Source organism: Spea bombifrons, chromosome 2 (assembly GCF_027358695.1).
Source record: "Spea bombifrons isolate aSpeBom1 chromosome 2, aSpeBom1.2.pri, whole genome shotgun sequence".
Lineage (NCBI taxonomy): Eukaryota > Metazoa > Chordata > Amphibia > Anura > Pelobatidae > Spea > Spea bombifrons.
This window is the reverse complement of record NC_071088.1, coordinates 17,576,076-17,599,918: the sequence shown is the minus strand read 5'-3', so window position 1 is coordinate 17,599,918 and position 23,843 is coordinate 17,576,076. Positions and strand designations below refer to the sequence as shown.

General features: G+C 41.1%; 2 protein-coding genes across 2 annotated transcripts in view; one reads left to right on the top strand and one right to left on the bottom strand.

The window, feature by feature from the left end:
- The window catches only part of MOSPD2 (motile sperm domain containing 2), a 33,326-nt gene extending 26,569 nt beyond the window's left edge, over nucleotides 1-6,757 (bottom strand). The window contains exon 1 of the mRNA XM_053456949.1: nucleotides 6,627-6,757. Within this exon, the coding sequence (XP_053312924.1) occupies nucleotides 6,627-6,635 (9 nt within the window). The 5' untranslated portion in view covers nucleotides 6,636-6,757. The remainder of the gene's footprint in view (nucleotides 1-6,626) is intronic.
- On the top strand, nucleotides 6,748-22,815 carry FANCB (FA complementation group B). Its single transcript, XM_053456948.1, has 9 exons — nucleotides 6,748-6,806; nucleotides 9,169-10,139; nucleotides 11,690-11,836; nucleotides 12,503-12,592; nucleotides 18,461-18,589; nucleotides 18,738-18,907; nucleotides 19,073-19,515; nucleotides 20,534-20,777; nucleotides 22,306-22,815. Exons 2-9 carry the CDS (start codon nucleotides 9,219-9,221, stop codon nucleotides 22,715-22,717), a joined length of 2,556 nt encoding a protein of 851 aa, XP_053312923.1. The 5' UTR covers nucleotides 6,748-6,806; nucleotides 9,169-9,218; the 3' UTR covers nucleotides 22,718-22,815.
- Nucleotides 22,816-23,843: the final 1,028 nt, after the last annotated feature.

The window sequence follows — 23,843 nt, the reverse complement described above, 5'->3', positions numbered from 1 at the left end:
AACCCATAACTTACTTTGGCTTTAATACCATCTATATGCAGATGACACTCTAATGTACATTTCCTCTCCTGACCTATCAACTTCTCTTCCAGCTCGCCTCACTGACGAACAGCATCATGGATGGCGTTGCATTACCTAAAGCTTAACATCTCAAAGATTGAGCTTATGGTTATCCCACCTGTCAACAAATCCTGACATTACTGTTACTGTTGACAATGCCACCATCTAACCAACAGACCAAGTTTGCTGCCTTGTTGTCCCACTTGACTCTGCTCTCTCCTTCATCCCTCATATCCAGTCTCTCACCAAATCCTGAAGCCTTCACCTAAAAAAACATCTCTCAAATTTGGCCATTCTGCATGGTAGAAATCAATATTGATCCACTCCTTTCTGATATCACATCAGGATGATTGCAACTCCCTACTAACTGGTCTCCCCCTTCCCACCCATCACTGCTTCGATCCTTCTTTAAAACTGCAGCTCCTCTTTGCCACTCGCACCACTGGCTGCCCAAAACACTCAAGAATCAAATTCAAACTTCTGACCCTGACCTAAAAAGCCTATAACAACTCCACACCCCCTTATATCTCTACCTTTTTATGCAAATGGACCCACAACCGCCCTCTTCGTTCCTCTCATGACTTACTTCTTTCTTCTACTGTCATTACCTCTTCATGTTTTCTCCCTCGTACACAAACTTCAAAAGCTGACAACCCACCTTTTTCGAGAAGCATACAACCTTTCCTCCTTACACTCAAGCCCAACCTAATCAAGCCATCTGAATGACCAACAACCTTTATAGATCATCCGGACTCAATCCATTCATCCCTATACAAGCAGTCCTCTCCTGCTGTTTCACTTTCCCCTCAACCAACAACTAGCTTTTAAGCGCGCGTGAGCTGTCGTACCAGTTTGTGTGTGATTTTAAATTATTTTAATGACTGCGTGGTAACAGTGGTGCAGATTCTGTACATTAAATGTAATGCATGTTCCTGTATAAAGCATACTTAAGTCAGCAAGCTTTTGTAAAAGCCACCTTGCTTAATAAATTATGCTGGAACAGCCCTACCTTTTATGCAGAGAAATTTGCCAGGGATGGCCCTTTATAATGCATAGTAAATTCGGGGAGTTGAAACCACAATCTTCCTGCTAGCTCTCACTTTAGTGAATAAACTTCACAAAAAGACACTCCGGGAAGTAACTGTACAGCCATATCCTTGTACGTAAAATGTTCCAAGAGATTGGGCTTTAGTGGTTATATTCCAGGAGCCAGAATTTTAGGGTCATGGAACACGCTCAGCGAACTTGGTTGTGACGGTTCAGAGGATATTCATACTTTATGACAGGCTGTTGTGTGAATATGCTTTTCAGTGTTTTTCTTCCCAGTGAGAATTGCCAGTCTGAGCTACAGAGTGACCTTGAGCTGTCAAGATGCAGGTTTTCACCGAGCGATCACAGCAAAGCCAACTTGTTTTACTTTCAGCACTGAAGCGACTTCTTCCTCAATCACTCACCTAACGACATTACTTTTCTCTGCATCTCTTATGGATTTGACTTGTATACCGTCGCCCGAATTATAGTCATTGAACTTTTATTCTCCTTATTATTCTTTATTTTATATGGACTGTATTTTTAAAAAATTAAATTGAAAAAAGCATATACTGTACCTACATTACCTAGTGTGGCTTTACTGCATTTGAAGACCGTTGTTACCAACAAAGATGACCAGCAAGCTTCCCTAAGAATATAAAGATAACACTTCAAATATTACCTAGTTGAACCTAGGGGTTCAGTTTTTCTTTTTGGAAACAGTGGGATAAATTAAGAAATTAGAATTTTAAATCATCATTTCAGATTCTGTTCCCAATTAGGTTGCTAAATATCCAGAGTGGGTCATTTGATAGCTAAACAACCCAAGAGCGTGGACCATTACATGTAACAGCAATCCTGTAACCCACATGGGTAATTATGTAAGGTTCTATTATGGGATTTATTTTAGGTAGCAGGCACTTTAAAATTAACTTTCTATTTAAAGCCAAAACTAATTCCATGGCGTTACAGAACTCTTTCATCGTGATACATGGTATGCGGGAATTAAGCGATTTACTGCCGTGCATGTTTGTATTTAGGACTAAGTGTTTTATGAGTAAGGAGAGGTATGTGAGGCATGGCAATTTTTGGCTCCACATGTTATTGATTCTATGCTGTACCAATGATATTGATGAACTAAATAAAGACTGAAATTACAGCCACTAGTGATGATTAGCGTTCATAATTACGGCAGGTCTGGGTCACTTTCTTGCTGCAGGAGCACCGTTGTGAAATACTAGTGAGTCATCTTATCATGGTGTGAACTTTTGATATCCTGTAAACCAGTTCCCTGAACTGCTGAATAACTGATTAGATTGCGTACTTAGTTGCAAAATATACATATTAATATGGAATTGTTTCCATCAATGATTTTAACTAAATGAACTCCTTAAAACAACTTACAGCTTGTGCTTTTTTAGTTTGTTAGTCTGTTCTGGGAGATATTTCAATGTTGACTTAATGGAAGTGGGGATAGCTGGCACCCTATGGCGAAGCAATCGTCACCAGATCAGTGTCTTCTGCTGAAATGATCTCCTTTTTCATCACCAACATAAAGTCGGCCAGTACCAACGAACAATTTACAAGTAGGGCAGAGGAAAGTTAATGGGGAGGAATACTTGTGCAAAATACAACAAGAAGAAGATAACTTTTTCCCATGGTATACACATAAGGTGGAGGTTTTATTGTTATGTGTGTGTGTGTGTGTATGAAACAGGCAGACCAAATTTAAAGTACTTGCCTGGGTGACAATGAATGTGGCCTTTACAAAAGAGGAAGTTAGAATTATCCTAACAGGGTGTGGGGCTTCACATTAACAAGAAATACACGCTTGAGAAAATCAAGTCTAGTCACAATGGACAAAAAAATAGGAACTAACCTCCTGCCACTTTGGACTTGGCAACTGTAACTGACTGCAATGTCTACTGATATATATATGTATATATAATCTTATACACACACACTGGAAATATATGCACATTGTGAAATGCTGACAGACATGTACAAAATATGAGCCACAACATGATTTTGCCGAACATTGTGCATAAATAATCTTGCAAAAAGCATTATGACACCATCATTCTACACTTACATTTCCTAACCTTTGATTTGTGCCATTTGGGTGTCATTGAATGCCTGTTTCATGAGATACTGGAATAACCGGTGGACAGAAGGAAGGACGTTATAAGAGGCACTTGGTTCAAGATCAACACCGCCTTTCACCACCCTGTACGTGTAATTTGTATTATGAACCACAAATTGTAATTTGGGATTAACTGTTACAAACATGTTTTTTTTTTTGTAACTAAAGCCCATTCAGTAGCCCCATTAAACTAGGTTTCATTTCTTAAATATAAATATATTTATAATAAAACACTCTTCTTGGTACCAAACTCGTTGTTTTTGCACCTAACTAAATCATTATTTTTTTTTTGTAACGCATACAATCCCTGTTGGGGGAGGAGCACAAGTGGTACGTTCTGAATCAATGTGGTGACGCACAAACTCGTGGAGTACATTGTAACACTTGGCAAACGCATCCCCATTAACACTGGTAATGAGGGCATATGTTATGCTATCTGCTACTGGTTTTTGTTTTGGATGAAATGAGAAGATATGCGTTTGCCTTGACATATTTTTCATACGTGGCAGCGCTTTGTACAATATAACCTTAACAACACCTGACACAGAGAAAAAGCAGCTGCAACTGGCAGGGGAATGTGGGCAAGAATTAATCGCCATGGTAACCCGATTAACTGCAAAACTGTAGGCAGAATGCTGTTGATTCAAACAAAACACAATAACTGAAGGTCATTTAGATTCAACCTGGTCCCTGAAACGTCAGAAACCAACCTAAAGTTAATTTCCACATTGTGAACAAGGGGCATGCTGTACCATATCAGTTTGTGGCAATAGGAGCTAGGTAGAACAGGTCTGGGGGTTAGTCCATAATGAGGGGGCCCTGGGGGTACTTTCAACCCCAACATATCTATGAGCTCTGCTCCTCACAAATGAGAGGAAACATGTTTTCAGCCTTTAACACAATGGGGTCTATTCACTAAAGGGAAGGTTGGCTGGACAATATTTTTGTATAAAATGTATATTTAACGTGATATGTTAAAGGTAAGTACCCCTACAAAGAAAAAGGCGAGTGGAAGATGTTTCATTTGAAGTAAGAAACCCAATGTTATTTATATGAACAGATAACGTGAAGTTTCACCACTCCTCACAAAGTTTCACCACTCCTCAAATTTACAACAGCAGAAGCCACGTGATTTATTTTAACCTCTGACTTCCAATGAATACAAAAATTATATACATCTCTACCAGGTTATTAACATTAAAATTGGTCTTAACAGAAAAAAAATTTTTCGAAGAAGAGGGATTTTCTCATTTCTAATAGGTGATATTGGGGAAATCACCAGACTTTGAATTTATTATGTAACAAGTAGAACTTTTTTAAAAATAAAGACAGCGCTGTATTTATGAAAAGTATTTTTTTATGTGCCATTATTAAAAGCTTTTCATGGGAGTTCACCCTTTAAGGGAAGTCGGGCTCATTGGGGAAAAAGCGGAGAGTTTAGCACAATTTCCTCTCTTGGCTCCGACCTTATTTACCAAACGCAGCCACCTTCCAGCAAAGAGTAGAAAATAAAAGCATGCAAATAACGCGAACGGAAAGTTATTACTTCCATGGCAAACGTATCATGTGGGGTTCTAATCAACATAGAAGATGTCACCTCTTTGGAGTATACTTTATTCGAGATGAAATCACAAGATGCCTTGAGGAGCCATTAGTGATCTTGTAGAATTACACCAAAGCACGTTATCAGAGCAGACACCAGCTTCACTACAAAGAACCTCAACGTAACCAATGAACCCCAGCTCTCCGGCACACAGAGATAAACTGTATCACTGCCACACCACCACCGGGATACAGGGTGTCACCGGCACATACACCATTCTGCAACACCAGCTTCCAATATTTATATTATATATATTATATTATTATTATCTTTTATTTATATAGCGCCAACAATTTACGCAGCGCTTAATACAATACATAGATTCAAGGGTTATGACGAGACCAGAATTGACAGACTAAGTCAAACCGATACGTTAGGTGGAGAGAGCCTGACTGTATATTGTATTCTGGCGCATCACCCTGTATTATTGCCACAGTAGCACCTTTTATGTTACATAGTAATTTTGTGACGCACTACTTGCCATGTCCTGTTTCCCCTCTGTATAGAGACGCAGATTACGACGGTGCTGCATAAGCCAATATTATCACTCCGGTGATACAAAGCATTTCAACGTCACCAACCGACATATATCACGGAGTTAGCTTGAGTGTTATTTAGTGCCATCATATTCCACAGCGCTGTACAATGGGTAAACAGGAAACAATGTAGAGTATCACATAACAGTTCGGACTTTTACAGAACCAAGAGGTGAGAAGGCCCTGGCTTACAATCCAGCTGAGTAACCATGCCGGGTCACAACGCTGCGTGCTTATTTACCCAGTCACATCACCCGTGGAGTTTCACAGACTTACTGTCCCCGTGTCACCCATGGAGTTCCACAGACTTACTGTCCCCGCGTCACTCGTGGAGTTCCACAGACTTACTGTCCCCGCGTCACCCATGGAGTTCCACAGATTTAGCGTCCCTGCGTCACCTGTGGAGTTCCACAGACTTACTGTCCCCGCGTAACCCATGGAGTTCCACAGAGTTACTGTCACCGCGTCACCTGTGGAGTTCCACAGACTTACTGTCACCGCGTCACCTGTGGAGTTCCACAGACTTACTGTCACCGCATCACCTGTGGAGTTCCACAGGCTTACTGTCCCAGCGACACCCGTGGAGCTCCACAGACTTACTGTCCCAACGACACCCGTGGAGCTCCACATAGTTACTGTCCCAGCGACACCCGTGGAGCTCCACAGAGTTACTGTCCCCGAGTCACCCGTGGAGTTCCACAGAGTTACTGTCCCCGCGTCACCCGTGGAGTTCCACAGAGTTACTGTCCCCGCGTCACCCGTGGAGTTCCACAGAGTTACTGTCTCCGCGTCACCCGTGGAGTTCCACAGAGTTACTGTCCCCGCGTCACCCGTGGAGTTCCACAGAGTTACTGTCCCCTCGTCACCCGTGGAATTCCATAGGCTTACTGTGACTGCGTCACCTGTGGAGTTCCACAGACACTGTCCCCGCGTCACCTGCGGAGTTCCACAGAGTTACTGCCCCACATCACGTGTGGAGTTCCACAGACTTACTGTCCCCACGTCACCTGTCACTTTATTAGTGTCACGTGAGCTAGGACGGGTTACAACCAGAGCACCACCGACGAGTGGTCATTCATCCCACTAATGACTAAATCTATTTTGCGGTCACACCACTCGCTTCCCATTTGTGTCAAATTACTGTCACTAGTCTGGATTTTGCTGTCTTTTTTTCTAGCGGCCCCTTTCCAGTTACATACACACAATAGCGACAACAGACTGCGCTACCACAGCCGTGCGGTTATTATTTACTCACATCAGCCATCGTTATCGCAGCACCTCGCGCCCTCACAGCTGCCCTCAAGCTGAGTCCTTCCGGCTTCACTGACACAAGCTGTAACGTCACGCACAGGTCCAGCCCCCCGTCCAATGGGACAGCGGCTGGCTCCGCCCCCTGATCGGCTCATTACCTGAGCTTTGAATACGTCTGCAAGAGGTACGACGGCGCGCGCGTTAAGCACTGCCGGGTAAGCGAGAGGTGAGGGCGCCGCGGGACCGGGTGAAAGGCAGCCTTCGCTAATCGCGCTTTACCCAGCAGGCTTTGCGGCTCGCGTGGCGGGGATTTTGCTTTCGTTGTGCGAACCTTCTCGTAATTAACATGAAAATGCGAAGAACTGCAAAGTTGACATTCTGATAAATGTATGGCGTTTCCCTTCACATCGTGTTTTGGGGGAGGGGGGGGAGGTTTTTGTCGTCAAATGGGTAATATGACTGTACTTACAACGACGAGACACGCTATTATTGACCTGTCTATCTAATGTGAGCCTGTCACCCGAGTAGCCTCATTTCCATATTGTTGCATAGACCACAGCAGTCCCTTACTCATTACACTCTTTTGGGTGGGGGTAACTTTTTCCCTTTGTATTTATATTTCCATGTGGAGGGGTGTGATTGCTGTACTGCTGGCTTTCAGGGAATTATTTGGGGAGAAAGAAGTTGCTAAGTTTAAAGGTACAGTGTAGCCCCCCATACAGTGATTATTGAGGCCTAGGCGCAGGATCAGATCACGATCATGGCCCATCATTGAAAGGTGCGCCTTTTTATGCCTTTACAATGCCAAGTGCAAAGGGGCGGCTGGGGGCACGGCTTGGTGTCAGGCCTAGGACAGCGACCAAGTTAAATACGCCCCTGCCCTATATATATATATATATATATATATATATATATATATATATAATTTTAGTATACTATGCATATTGAACCCCAATGCATTTTAGTGCGTGCAAATTGCAAGCCCCCCTCTTCTAAAGTAAGGATTATTCACTGGCTGCGCATGCTCGGTTTTGTCCCCTTTGCAGTTAATTGGCGCTAAGCACCTGTAGAGATCAATAGGAGCAGCAGTAGCCGCCAATTGCATGTGTGCCAGTTAAATAGCAAGCATGCATGTGATTGGTCATTACCATGACTACCATGGCTAATACCGTTGGTACCTGGGGTCGTGAGGCGCTCTGATGTCACATGGGTTTCTGGCGGTGGAAGGAGGTTGTTTGGCTCTCCTTATATTTTCTGGGGTTATTACAGTCCTGGGATGGCTGCTGTTGATTGACGACAGTAAATAATACACCCGCAGCTTGCATGCAGTAGAATTCTATAGCTTACTGTGCACAACTGCAGCCTCATCCGCAACATTTTTGGATCTTCAGCGTTGAAATGTTCAAAGTATTCCATATAATCTGACCCTAAAACCACAATAATAAATATTAGCTTTTTCAGGATCTTCCCAAATATTCTGGTGTGTATTTTAAATGAGCTCCTAAAAGATAAAAGTAATTCAGATAATTGATACTCACGACTGATACGGGAAAAATGTGTCTGACCTCTCCTGTAGTCAGTAGATCCTTTCCCCACCTCCTTTTCGGGTGCTCCCTGCTGTCCCCTCCGTTCTTCAGGCTTCTTATGGTTCCTCTAGGGAAGCCTGAGGAACGGTCAGGAATCGCTCTAGGTGAGAAGACGGATCCCTTATCCAAAATACTTCTGGTCCCCAGCATTTGGGATGGGGGACGCTCAACCTGTGTTCCAGGGGAACTGCTTTTAGCATGTTTAAAATCAGCGCATGGGATGATCAACAATAATGATGTCAACAACACTTTTTAGAAACCTTTTAAACAATAAAAGCAATGTTCACATGTATTTAGACAGATGTATTGTGGGCAGAGTCTTTCATTTAGTGATTATTTCATTATATTTAATGCTACATAATTGTTTAGATGATTAAACCATGAAAGGCAAATATTTTTCAAAATCATTTAAGGAAGCTTATTTAGAATGCCACCTGTTGATTCCATAAAAAAACACTCAGAGACGCTATTGAAGTTCCAATTCCAAAATGTACATTGTCCTTTGTTGTTAATATAATATTTAAACATAGACTGGTATCTGTGTGCCGCGTTACATGGATGGGTTTGTTCGAGTGCATGGCGGGAGTCATATGCTCTTTAACGTACTGTATGTGTGCTTGCAGGAGAAGCGGGTTGAGAGTTTCACGCTCATTTACAGAAAGCACTACCATTGGTTCTGGAAGGTTTTTCTTGCCGCTGATTGGCTGCCTTAAACTGTCAAAACCATTGTAAATAGTAGATCACTTGGGGAGCTCTGGAGCTGCAGCTTCTTCTAAAGATATCAGAAACTTCGAAGTTTTATAGACATAACTTGTTGTATAAATAGCAGAATAGCCATTAAAATAGCCAAACCATATGCTGTAGATGACTTTAATTGTCTGAAATTGTCTATATTACCCGCATTGATTGAGATTTATTCACCTTTGTGATAAATGCAATACCTCTAATTTCTTTTTTAAGGCTGAGGCCCATTGGAACTTGAAGCAGCGCTTTTGAGGGCAACGGAAACAATGAAACCGGTCACTGAGAAACGTGAAAGAGTCCTGACTTACAACGGGGAGGTCATTACATTTCAAATATCCCAAACTGCAGACGGTGCCAAAACCCACGTCTTACGCTTCTTCAGAAGAACCTTCAACGCCACCTCTGGAAAGTTCACGGAAACCGCCGCCGGGCAGTACGGTTTTCCAGCTGCTGTGTCTGCCGTTGAATTTGTAAATGCCGCTTGTGTTGCGGATTTTCGAAATGGGCTGAAGGCCCCTTGTGTTCTGCTGAACTCAAAGAGTAAAAAGAAAAGTTCAAGTCAGTCGAAAGTCCTCGTGCTTGTGTTGCACGGTTCCGATGAGATGGAGTGTTGTATGGAGATCTCAGCAGATGCTGGAATTCAACAAGATGTTCAGGTGGCTGATGGACCAACTCTGTTATGGAGACAACAAGAACGCCTTTTCTATGCCTCGCCATCGACTTCGGGAGTTAGTACAGCTCCTGTCAGTTTTGCTGCCTTTCACTGGGTCGGCTCCATAGAGGAAGAACTAATTATCGTGGGAATAAAAAACACGAACTGGGGGAACGAATCAAGCTCATCTGCTGCTGAAAGGACACTTAAAAGTACTGAGTTTATGGTATATTCTCTTCCAAGTAATACAACTATATCTGGTACACACTTTGTACCCAACGCATACAGCCGCGTCATACGCTGCTTACATGTGTGCTCTTTACAATTAGCGGAGGGAAATTACGAGACATCGGTCGTAGCAGCGAGCGATAAACAACTGATCCTGTTCCGTAATGGAGTCCCGGAAGAGGTCTGCCAGCTTCCTTTTGAAAATCCTTGTAAGCTGCAAGTTGCATGCGCCAGCCGAGGGGATTTACTCTTTGTTGTTTTATTTGCTTCTGGTGACGCCTGTGCAATATGGAAGGACAGCTTGAAGGTATTTTCGCTTAAAACCTCCCTTTATTGTTATGGAATTTGGCAGAAGGGACGGTTATCCGATTTGCTTACTTAAATTTAATTGAATTGATATATTTTGTATTTAAAAAAATATATATATACTCTCAGATATATATATATATATATATATATGCTGTTCAGTGTTAACATATATGAAGCATGTTCTTCTTGTATCCATCTGTGTCTAAAGGCCGTGCCTATGGATGGCAAACATGTTTTAGCCTCTGCTGGAGGCCTCCAGTACTGGTGGGCTGCACAGAAATCACTTGGATGCATATGAACGAGGTTTTGTTAGGCAAACAGATGTTATTTCTTTACTGTGTCCAATCATTTTCGCTATGTCCTCTGATAGATTTTCCCAAAGATGCCCAAATCCCAAAACGCTGAATGTAAATACACTGAAGAAACCATCGTCTTGGATGGAGAGTCTGGGCGTAGTGCTCTGTAATAATCCTGTTCTTTCTTGTCCCTTGGAAAGCATGGCTGTGGCCCCCGTGTGCACAGGCACTATTGTATCCAATGCAGTTTCTTTTCAATGTGGTCCATGAGATGTGAATTGGATTTGAGTCAGCGGCAGTCTCTCTCCTGCTCGCAGTATGTGATCGCGTCACAAAGGTCTCGTGCACCAGGTTATGGCCACTCATAAACCAGTAAGCGACATGACTAGAAATACTGTGCCAACAGATGCCCGAGTTCTAAGCTAGTCCTTGCCAGAAAAGCAGGATCCAGTACAGGTTCCCATACAGGGTAAACGTCCATTGTAAGTAAAATGCTTCAGCAACTGCAGCTTTTCACTTCACTGGCTTATCACAGACGACAACCTGTGCCAAGTGCACATAGATGGCACGTTGGAAAACTTAATACAGCGAGCAAACATATTGCTTGGTAGCAAGAACTGGCTAAAGCAGAACGAGACGTCCCCTAAAAACAAATGTTAAATTGACACTGCAATTATTGTTCTCTTTTGCGAAGGTAGTAACCGAAGGGCCGGGCGCGATGAAGCAAAGGGCCGGGCACGATGAAACAAGCCACAAAGACTCTTCTTGTGCTTGCCAATGTAGCTGTGCTTTTTTTTTTCCGTGTGGCAATGTGTGTTTTTCCGTGGATCATGTAAGTGATCCTGGCTGTATTTAGGCAAGTGAGTTTTTCTTTACCTATTAATAGCATTTTTCAAATTTTTTTTTACTTTGTTAACAAAAAACTCCAGCACTAGCTGCCGCAGTGATAGAATTAGTTTCAGCTATTTGGTGCCCTGGTGACAGTTCCTGTTCTGTTGACTTTATGGATTCTCCAAGGAAAACATCATGTATGGTAGATATGTTTAAGCAAACCATGAAATGCAACTGCGTGTGAGAAAAAAAATGAACATGAACATGTCTGTTACACGTTACAGTAAAACACACTGAAGCCAAATGTCTGACCTTTCTGTTAAGTCAGTTAAACTTATTGAACTCGCTTTGGGTATCCATTTCTGCAGAACTTATTACTGTGTGACCATATAATAAATACCTTACATTTCTTGTGCGACAGGTATCTGCAACTTGGCAGCACGTGAGGGATATCCTGGTGGATGATTTTCTTGGCGTGGGATTTGATCAAATACTTACGCTATTTATGGATGATCCATCTGCTCTGCAAGAATTCACATTAACAGACTGCAGTGAAATTAACTATCCAGTAAGTCTAATATTCCCATACCTGGGTAACTAGTAGCCTTTCGGTTGTTCTACAACAACTCACATCACTCTCAGCCGGCTCCAGCCATTGCATTGTGATATAAATTGTAGTTAAATGAAATCTATTTCATAATCATAAATGAATTTGTATGTTTCCTATGTTCAGCTCTTCTGCTTACAAGCATAATTTTAACCCTCTGGTGATTGTATGTCATTTAGTATGAAAATGTGAGGCAGGGTCGTCCAATCTGCGGCCCTCCAGCTGCTGCAGGACTACATCTTCCATCCTCCTCAGCCAGCCCCTTAGCTGTAGTCCTGCAGCAGCTGGAGGGCCGCAGGTTGGACACCCCTGATTTGAGGGCATATATAGTTTGAGATTTATTATAGATGAAAAGTAGTAGATTGAAAACTCCCTTTTTTATATAAAGTGTTCTGTTCAACAGCTTGAAAAGTCAGCTAATGAATTAAGATGATGTCATTTTTTGAGGAATAGGTTTGCCTATAGACTATTTTAATCATATTGGATGCTGCAGTATAACAACTGTGATCCATAATGTACAGCTGATTAATAATGTGTGATCGTTTATTGGGTGTAATAGTCTTTTCTTGTTGCCCTGTGCCAAAAGTGTTTGGACGTCATGGTTTTCTTTTAATGTTTCCTTATTAGGCGGACGCGTCAAGTAACAAAGAACTGGCTGAAGAGGAGTTTCATGAAAACCGCTTCCGCACTGTTCAGGCACTAGAAGCGAGATTGCAGGTATGATTTCACGTTTAAAAGTGCTTTTCCACCCACTGAAGATATTCGAAGGCTGTAACAGGACATTGACCTGTTAATGTGGGATTATATTGGTTGTATCTCTGCTATTAGGTTTTCTCTGTTTTGTTTATCTTATTGATACGATAAATAATGTAATTTATACATTCAAACATATTTGCTCAATTGAAAGACAACCCCCCCAAAATTTGAATATTAATTTAGGGAAAATGAAAAAGCCTGAATATAAGACGACCCTATAGGAAAAAAGATTTAATAGTAAACACTAATTCACATGTAAACTATTTTTTTATATTTAATAAAAGCTATGGTTGAGAAAAATGCATTCTTGTTTATATTTCCTTTTATTTGCCAACATGCCCCCTAGTTATGCACATCTGTCTCCAGTTATGCGCATCTGCCCCCAGATTTGACACTCTACACCCCCAGATATGCCTTATACATCCTATATGCCACTCTGCCCCCCCCCCCTCCCAACTTACCAATGCATCCCCAGACTTGTCCCTCATGCTTCAGACTCCCTGGTGTCTAGAGGGGGCAGATGGTGAACATCCGCACAATGCGCTTAGATAACCTCCGCTTCTACCCGGCACTTCTGCAGGGCTTCTATGACTGAGCACCGGAAGGAGGATCTAGGTCCCCTGCAGCGCTGCGGGGGATCCTCCTCTCCCTGGCAGCCGGTGAACATCTGCGCAATCTGCGCAGACAACCTCCGCAGGTACCCGGATCTTCGGCAGGGGCTTCTATTGTTTTTTGTATGTTGTATTTTCACCCTTGTTTCCATCTATGTGTATTCAGACTCACCGTGTGGTGTGTGTTTAAATATTACTCCCCTAATCCCTTCACTCTGTGTGTTTTCGTCATTGTTGAATGTGCGATGAGGTTAGTCTGGTGTTGAAAATAGGGGAATGATTTATCATTAGTACCAGAATGTTGCTCTGTGTTCAGCAAGCTGGGGGAAGATACCCTACTGTAAGAGCTGCCAGGTGATATTAGCACCCCTTCCACTCCATCCATGCATAGGTATCTCTGGGAGTAGGAGAGCCCCTAGGAGTCATGAAACTTGTCAGTCCTAAATGTCTCAGACAAATTCCAAATGTTGTAAACCTAAGCACCTTAGCAACAGATGTATCCAATAAAGAACGTATTAAATGTATGAACGAGTACGGACATCAATAAACGGTTCCAATCATGGCCCCCGTATGTTAGGGAAATCTCAGATTGAAATGCTTTATAAGGTGAATCCACAATTCCGTTATCTGCTGCTGGAAACTTTAGCAGGAAACTAACCGGCTTGCCATTTGTTTAACGCAATACTTTGTCTTAGTTGGACCCCCCCCCCTCAGGTTTCCCTACACAATCTGAAAGGGATGAATCTAGTTTTCACAGTTCCAGTATTATGTGGTTGTCCCTGGTTAATTCATAGCCAAGTCTAACCATTCCTCTTCGCGCAGATCCCATAGTTCATTAATGTAATCAAGTGCCCATGGAACAACGCAGGGCATAATCAATGTATAGGTTTTATGTTTTCATAGATATTTCAGTGCTCTGAAGCATATATTTGGTATCAAAATCCATATGGTGAAAAAGCCTTATTTGTTCTGAAAGAGAGCACATGGGTCCTCTGTATGTGTGTAGAGACTCCCCCACCAGGGGTTGACAAATATTTGTTGATTTTAGAAACTCCTCAAACACATACGGCATCCATGAAATACAATTATATTCCAGCAATCCAGCAAATCTGTGGTCAACTAAATGGTTACGATTGTGTGACTTTTGCACATAATAATGTGTTTTGCAGGATTGTGCAATACTGTTACCACTAGAACTGACCTATTGCTACTTTTATTTTCAGAATAATTATCGTTAGTACAACATATTCTTGTAAACAATGTTTTTCAAGAAATATTAACAGGCACATTTTTCATGAAAGATGAGATTTTGACCAATTTAGAGCAATGTGGAACTTTTTTTTTCTCTCAAATGCACTTCTAGGATTTAGACATCTGTCCAAATAGATACCAACATTTTTCTTTTTCCCATTACAACTAGCCTACCTCAGGCATTTAATAATGCACCTTTTTGGAGTTCAGTATAGAGGGGTTTATATTACATAAGGATGAAGTAGCATTGTGTAGAACCACCTCCGATTGTCCTCACACCTTAGAAATAGGCAGCCAACAAGTGATTCTTTAACTATGACTCATTACATTACATTTATTTATATAGCGCCAGCAGATTATGTAGCGCTGTTACAACAGAGTCAATAGAATACTTTCAAATCACACACAATAGCAAACTGGTATAAAAGAAGAGGGCCCTGCTCTTGTGAGCTTACAATCTAGTCGGTGGTGAAGTGGGAAGTGACACAAAAGAAGAGGGATGATGAGGATGAGTTGGTAGAGTCAGGGTGATCCCGAGAGGTTGTTGGTCAATCAGATGGCTTGGTTAGGGTGCTGACTGAGAGTGCTAGGAGGAATTGTTGTACTTCTCAAAAAAAAGTGATTTATTTCAGAGAGCTTTATAAAGTCACATACGAGGGAGATTGAACAAGTAAAGGAATTCCAGAAAAGGGGTACAGGTGAAATCCTGAATTCTGGGGTGGTAAGAGAAAACGAGTGTTAAAGAGAGACTCAGGTCATAAGAGGAACAAAGAGGGCGGTTAGGGGTGTATTTGGATAAGAGGGTAGAAATGTAGGGGGTGTGGAGTTGTTAAGGGTTCTGTAGGTCATGGTGAGCCAATGCGATTGGCATAGTGGACCAACAGATGAGGAACGGTGACTGAGAAAGGTTAGTCTAGCTGCAGTGTTGAGGATGGATTGGAACGGTAGGAGAGGGGGGGATCAGTTAGTAGGGAGTTGCAATAATCCAGATTGGGATATTACAAGGGAGTGGGTTAGCATTTTGGTTGTTTCTTGTGTGAGGAATGTGCAAATTCGGGAAATATTTTTCAGGTAAAGGCGGCAGGATTTGGTGAGGGACTGGATGTGAGGGATGAAGGTGAGAGCAGAGTCAATTGTAACACCAAGGCTGCGAGCTTGGTCTGTGGGTTGGATAGTGGAGTTGTCAACAGTGATAGAGATGTCATGAGTTGGGGACAGAGCGAATGACTGAAATACCATAAACTCAGTCTTTGTGATGTTAAGGTTTAGGTAATGCAATGCCAGAAAGATAGTTGGTGAGACGAGTTAAAAGATTGAAAGGTCAGCAGAGGAGATATAGATTATGGTGTCATCTGCATATTGGTGGCACTGGAAGCCAAAGGAAGATATGAGTTGTCCAAGTGAAGAGGTGTAGATAGAGAAGAGTAGAGACCCAAGAATTAAGCCCTGAGGGAACACCAAGAGATAGCAGTAGTGTGGAGGAGCAAGTTCCAGTGAATGAGACAATAAAAAAGTACGGTCAGAGAGGTGGGATTTGGACCAGTAAAGCGCTGTGCCATAGACATGAAGGGTTTGTTGAAGGAGAGGGTGGTCAACTGTGCCAAAGGCTGCAGAAAGGTCCAACAGTATAAGTAGTTACAAGTGGCCTTTTGTTTTAGCAGCATGGAGGTTGTTAGTCATTTTAGTGAGTGCGATCTCAGTTAAATGCTGTGAAGAGGGGTCAGATTGTGGATGGTCAGGCAAGGATTATATATTGATCTTTCCAGTAGCTTTGATACCAAGGAGAGCAGGGAAACTTTACTGTAGTTTGATGGGGATGTGGAGACAAAGGGAAGGTTTCTTTAGGACGGGAGAGATAATGGCATGTTTAAATGAGAATGTGCCAAACTCTTATGATAAAGGTGATAAAAATGCTAATAGAATTGTTGGGTTGACTTTAGTGAAATTAAAACATTGAGACAAGTTTTCATTTTCTGTTTTCTTTGCTGATTTTTAAGAAAGCCTTTTCCTTTATGAAACATTCTCATAAATTTACCACATAGAAAACTTTCAAAATCCAGGGCTAAAGTCGCCACCTAGCTAGTATTTTAATGGGAGTCTACCCAAAAACATAGCTCACACCTAGAAATAATTCTAAAATAACAAAATAAGGTTTAATCCCATTCTTTCTGCGCCTATTGAAATATTTTTCAACAGCTGATGACTTGGAAACGGCTTTCTGTCCTTTGTGAGGTGCCCAGAGGCATTTATACAGCAATATTCAATGTGTCCATAATCAGATCTGGCTGATCTAATCATATCTTCTATGCATGATGGCTGCAACATACCCGCTTCCACAGTATGTGAAGACTAGCCATGATAATACTTTCTCTTCTGCATATAGATAACTTTTTATAATCGCAGAATAGTGGCATTAATATTTTAAATAAGCTTTATGTTGTGTTAAAATGTTGAGACATCATTTATGTTCCTTCGAAATAATCAGTGGACAGGTATGTTTTTTAAGGAGCGCCTACAGCAGAGGCATCGGTCTTAGGGTTATATTATGATATACTATTAGTTATATTTGATCTGGACAAACCTACTACAAAGGAAACGTTTGCTAAAATGTGTCACGCAAGGCCTCACTTAATAAAAATATTGCAGTTTAGAGCAGAGAAGAAGTGTAAAATGTTATGTTTGATTTCTTATTGTGATATTTTACTGTTTCCCTACCAACATGGGTTTCCACATTATCTACTATCATAGGAATATATATTGCACAGTGGCAAGAAAAAAGTAAGTGAACCGTTTGGAGTGACCTGGTTTTCTGCATTAATTGTTCATAAAATGTGATCTGACCTACATCTAAGTCACAAGTATAGCCAAACACAGTATACTTAAGCGAATAACATAAAAACTTAGATAAATATCATATTTCATAAATCTATACTTAAATGCTGGTAATTCCAAAGGGTTCACTTACCGTATTTGCTTGATTATAAGACGACCCCCCCAAATAATTTAGGGAAAAAAGAAAAAGCCTGAATATAAGACTACCCTATAGGAAAAAAGTTTTACTAGTAAATATTAATTCATGTAAACTATTTTTTCATATTTAATAAAAGCTATGATTGAGAAAAATATTTTTAGTTTTTATTTCCTTTTATTTGCCAACCTGCCCCCCCCAGTTATGCACATCTGCCCTCAGAAATGCCTTATAACCCCTTATTTGCCACTCTGCCCTATGATGTGCCGTTTAACCCTCTATATGCCACTCTGCCTCCAGAAATGTCTTATACCCTCCTAAATGCCACTGTGCCCCATGATATGCCTTTTAACCCCCTATATGCCCATCTGCCCCATGATATGCCTTATACCCCTATATGCCACTCTGGCATACATTTCTGGAGGTGTGCATGTATATGTATATATATATATATATATATATATATATATATATCTGCTAACGGCAATCACACTCCTATCAAGCCCAGGCAGCCAGTACATGCTGGAACCTGGGGATGATGATAGGAGTGTGATTACAGCTTCCCTATGCAAAATTCCCCCACCCCCTTACCTGAACTGCAGATCTCTCACTCACAGACTTCTGCAGGGGCCCGGCTGCTTCCCTTTGCAACTTCTCTTGTCCTGCCCCCAGAGGAAGAAGGAAGGGGACGGAGTCATGTGACGACTCTGCTGGCTTCCTGTTCTGGTACTAGTACAAGAGACGCTGTTTGGGACCAAAGCACCGGTAAGCAGCCTGACCCCAGCGGACATTTTTTTCAGCTATTTGAGGTTTGATTAGAAGACGACCTCGATTATAAGACGAGGGGTATTTTCAGAGCAAACCTCATCTTATAATCGAGCAAATATGGTGCTTTTTCAAAACACGCTACCTGTTTATAGTGGTGAAGTGATATATATATGTGTATCTGTAGCGTACGTGGTTATTTTTTTGTTTGACTCTCTTCTCCCGTCCTCACAGGCTGGTTTGCTGTCACTTGAAGAATTGCAATATGATTTGCAAGTGAAAGACAGAGTCTTCAAGTCATCGTGTGAGGCCTTAATAAACATGGTCCAAGGCAAGGAAGGGACTATGCAACCTGAAGAGAAGGTACAAGACGTGCAAGCGGGAAGCAACAGGAGAAAATTAAAATATTGCCCGTGAAGTCAATGATGACTTTAAAACCATTTAGTAGGCTATGTTTATTGTGCTATTTGTATGATTATGTTTATGTTCCAGATGTTCTCTTCTCTTACAGGAGGGTCTGGTTTCTCTTTGGGATGATGATGGGGGAAATTGCCCCTACTCGGCCCCTGTAGATACATGCTTCTCCTCTGCCATTCCTGATTGTTTCGTTGAGAAGGTGTGGCAGCGTATTATTGATGATGTTCTAGTAGTTGGTGTGAAGCTAAATAATTCTGTATCTATGTAAGTAACATGTATAAGCCATGTATTTTGATGAAATACATTTTTTGTATCACTGCAAAGATTAATTATAATTAATATTTAAAATGATTTCTTGTATATCACCCTACCAATACATTTTTTCTTTTATTATTAATTGGAATGCATTCTTATTTTGTTTTTCTGCAGGCTGCTGTGTGACGTAGGTTTATCACTTATACTGGATGAAGAACTAGCTCCACTGTCCCCAGTTACAACGTGTCAAACTAATGTGCTAAAATTGGCCCTCAGCTCCTCTCTGGTTTCTGCCTACCAGGAAGAACCATTGGCAAAAAAACAAAGGCTCTCCTGCTACATCAGGGATAGTGTTTCAGGGGACTGCTTAAGAATACCATGTTCTCCATCCTATCAAAGTGATTTGGAGCACACAATAACTGCTGTCACAGAACTGTCTCCACTGTTGGCACTTAATAACACTAGTTGTGTGTTACTGCTTCACGCCAGGAGGAAAAATCAACCTGACTCTTTGCTAAGAAGCAAGAAGCTGATTGTACCATGTGGGAAAATTTCTCTAAGCCTTGAAGATGTTTTAAAAGGGAACCATACAGTAAATTTATTTGAACACTGTCAAGGTAAATTTATAAGATTCAGTAGAGAGCTTCTCTAAATTATTCAACACAGCAGGGACGCAATCCTTTTTATTTACTAGCTTCAGAAACTGTTTAAAAAAAAAGAAAATTCTTGTGTGAACGTAATAGATCCACTGAGAGTTGAAATATGCCAAAGACGCATACGTTGCAACTGTTTCTGTATAACGGTTACCTATGAAAACATAAATAATGATATGCCAACCTTCCAAAGCTGTTGTACCAGAACTCCCACAGACCTCGGCCAGCCTCATATGCAGCCATGGGCTAGTAGGGTTTTCTGGGAGCTAAAGTTTAGCACAGGAATGGATTTACATCTCTGGACAGGAACTGAAATGGATCTTTCCTACCATATAAAAAAATGTGATAGGAACAATCTGGTCCCCAAATTAATTTTAATGCATGATGAGTCCATTTTTTAGACTCCGGTGCATTTTTCTCCATACAAATGAGAACAGTCATTCTTTAGTTATCGGAGTTAAAAAGAATTAGTCTTATGTCTTATTTAACTCCTCTGCCAGCTGTCTCTACTGAAAGCAGAAAGTATAAACAGAAACAGGGCCGGACTGCAAATGAAAAGCAATTCTGGAAATATTTGGACTCCAATCCTATATATTTTATTGCAAGCTCATCTGTCCATACACCACACCAGGGGGATAACTAGAAATGTACGTGCCAGCTTTGCCCCCTAACAGCTTGTCTGTGCTCCTAAACAGCCTGCCTTTGCCACCACTTTTGTTGCTGCAAATACGGTATGGAAAAACACAATTAATTTTTTCATGTAACAAGGGTCATTGTCCTTTAATTTTACGTAACGTCATATTTGCTTTGAGAGTTGAAATTGAAAATGGTGTAGCATTATTTGTACCACCTGCAGTTTCCTGCTACTTTCCAGCAGTGAAATCATTGGCTTTGGAGTAAAGGGAAACTGCTGACTGTTGTTGAATGAGGGAACAAAAGCAATACAATCATGAATGTAATGTTTGTTTTTATCTGCCTTTAGGTGAGGACAGCGTGGAAGACATTTTTGCTGTTCTATCTGCATTTAAGAAACAGTCATTTCATCTCTTATCTCCTGACTGTACTTTGACATCAGTGAAAGTTTGGCTGATGGGGCAAATGCAAGGGGCGCCCCTAAAGCACATCCCAGAAATCACATGCATTCGTAAACCAGGACGCCTGCAGGGTACACTTTTCATCTGGAATCTAAAGAACCCATGTGAAGGAATTCTTACCGTGTTTTACAGGTATCGATGTTTATGAATTTATTATTCAGTGAGCTTTCTAGACCTGTTTTGATGTTAAATGCATATGAGAGTCAATTTAGTAAATCTGTGCCATAATTGCAATACATTTTTCCCATTTGACTCCTCTCCCAGGTAGACATCTCTACTAGACATGTGCAGATGGGCCAAAAAGGCTTCAGACAAATTTTTCCCCGTTTCCTGCCCATTAGTATCTGGGAAAATCTGAGGGGCATTTTAAATTTGGAAAATAAATTTGTTGTCTGACGCCCAGAGCTAATCTCGCTCTCATTCTTTCACTCTCTCATGCTCTCTGAATGTCTCCATACCTTCTCTGGCGTCTTGGTGATAGTTCACACAAGGTTATTGTACAGCAAAATGGCAAAGCTTCCGGTGAAGCTGATTCTCCAATCAAGCAGAGGACATCACCAGAAGCTCTGCCATGTTGACAGAAGTACACACAAGGTTGTCTTAGGGCAAAATGGCGGAGCTTCTGTGACGTTGACTCCCCGATCCTCCAATCGGGGGAGAGAGGACATCACCGGAAGCTCCACTATTTTGTTGGAAGTTTATACAGTGTTTTCTTAGGGCAAAATGGTGGCGTTTCCAGTGAAGTCCTCTACCCTGACTCTTCAATCGGGGTTGAGGACGTCAGCCGAAGCTCCACCATGAATGTTATCTAAATGCTGATGTTTTGCTACCAAAACTTTGTTATGTTGTAGTTATATCATCTCAACAACACTTTGAGAACAGCGTGTGAGTGGCTGGAAATAGTTATACATTGAAACCTGCCAGAATATGGAAGACATACTTCTGCTCTCTGTTTAAAGTGCTCTAAACAGGTTTATACCTAGTAAGCACCTTGGAAATGTGAGACAAATATTTTTTGTCTTTAGTACCATATCACACTCTCAGTAAACAGTTATGTTACCTAACTCCAAGGCTAGGCTTTTCCTGTTGAGATTTTACGCTGGGACACATAAATATGCAAACATTACCCTTGATCTAAGCCTACTTAACTTTTAAGGCGTTTTGTTCTGCATCTAGTATTTGCACCATAACTCTTGAAATACTGGGTGGTTCATACAACAGTGACATTGCTACAAAAAAAAAAATTAGTTTTTTGGCTCATTCCTACCAAATCTTGGCTTGCCCTATTGCATTATCCACAGAGGATGTTTAGTACGGTAGGAGACATTCAACTTTCTTTGCACCATAAGTACAACTGGTAGTAAATTTTCATTCATCTTCATATTTTCAAACCATTCGGCTTGTTTGCATGTTTTTCCTGATTCCAAAACTCACACCTTAATCAGTCTTTGCTCTCATCTTAATGCCTGTTTGTGTTCCCTCGCTGTTTTAACAGCGACCTCTTTTGTTTGGAGACTCTTCCGCTTATCTACCATCTTCTTTACATTACAGCTAAACCTTTGACCTTCTAGTTGTAGATTATATGTGTGTGTGTGTATATATGCATATATTTGTTTCCTCTCTGTCTTTAGTAATGGGTAATATTTTCATTTTTTTGTAGAAACAATTCAATATTGCTGCAGTGCCTTCACAGTCTAAAATCTGTTCTTCCTCCAACATGTGTGATCAACACCACAGTGCCAGAGGGCAAAGACTGTCTAACCGCCAGATTGGCACAGTCTCTTGAAGAGGAGCTGCTTGCCCTTAGAAGCTCTGTATCTTCCGCAGAAAGTATACTTGAAAAAGAGTCGAGATGTAAAAAGAGGAACAAAACCTGTAGCACAATAGATTCTTTGTCTGACACGAGGGCACGGGTGCAGCAGTACAGAGAAGAACTCCAGACTGAGCAGATGCAAAGTGACCTGGAAGCTCACCTAACTGTAGATGGTGATCTGTACAGGCAAAACTTGCTGGAAATAGCAGAAATTCAAATGAATTCTGACAGCCTTGCATGTAGATTGGCTAAAATGTAACATGCATGCCGAATTCATTGTCGTTCGGTGTTCTGTAAATAGTTAAAACTGCTTAATAAAAGTGTCTTTAAACAAGACTCACTTTGGCCAAAGTAAAATGTGTACCATAATCTGTATCAAATGCTATATCTTTAGAGTTTTTAGTACCAGGTTTGTGGTAATCTGTAATTGGAATTTTTATTTTTAACTTTTCAATTGGTTAAAATCTCAAGATGTGTAGCAAGTTTTGCTTTAGCATCAATACACAAAATAGAGCAGGTAAAAAAAAAAATCATTATATCAGAACTTGAGAATTACTCTGAAATTCATATATGTTTTCCTGTTTTTACCTTTGTACTGATGTTTAATTCTTGGAGCTATTTATTTATTAGAAAAGCAATACCTGCTTATATTGGTATGAGTAAGGTATATAAAAAAAAGTATTAATCATTTTGGTTTTATTCTTGTTTTGTTAGTAATTGCATTTATTCCACTTGCCTGATTATAAGATGACCCCCCCCATTTTTATATTAACTTAGAAAAAAAAAGAAAAAGCTTTATACCCCCTATATGCCACTCTGCCCCAAGGATATGCCACTTTGCCTCCAGGATATGCCACTCTGCCCCCCAGATATGCCTTTTTGCTCCCTGTTTAGCCTTATACTCCTCTATATGCCACCCCTACTTACCAATGGATCCCTAGACTTGCTCCCCGTGCTCCAGACTCCCTGTTGTCAAGTGGGGGCAGCCGGTGGACGTCTGCGCAAGGCATCGCACATATGTCCACCAGCTGCCAGAGAGGAGGATCCAGGTGCCCTGCAGCGCTGCAGGTGATCTGGATCTTAGTCTTGAGGTCAGACCTCTCTTTGGGGTCTGATTATAAGACGCCTCAAATATAAAATGAGGGGTATTTTTCAGAGCAATTTGCTCTGAAAAAAAACCTTGTCTTTTAATTAAGCAAATACGGTAATATGCATTAAGTAAGCGAATTTATAATGTGTATAGGTGAGGCGATGCATTAGGTTTAGGTTTTCTTTATTGTACATTTCCAGTTGCTAACCTTAGGATTATTTGATCTTTAATCAACCTCGTAACAAAACTTGTTTAGCAGTAGGGCACACATTTTGTTTTATTTTTGTCTTTTTAA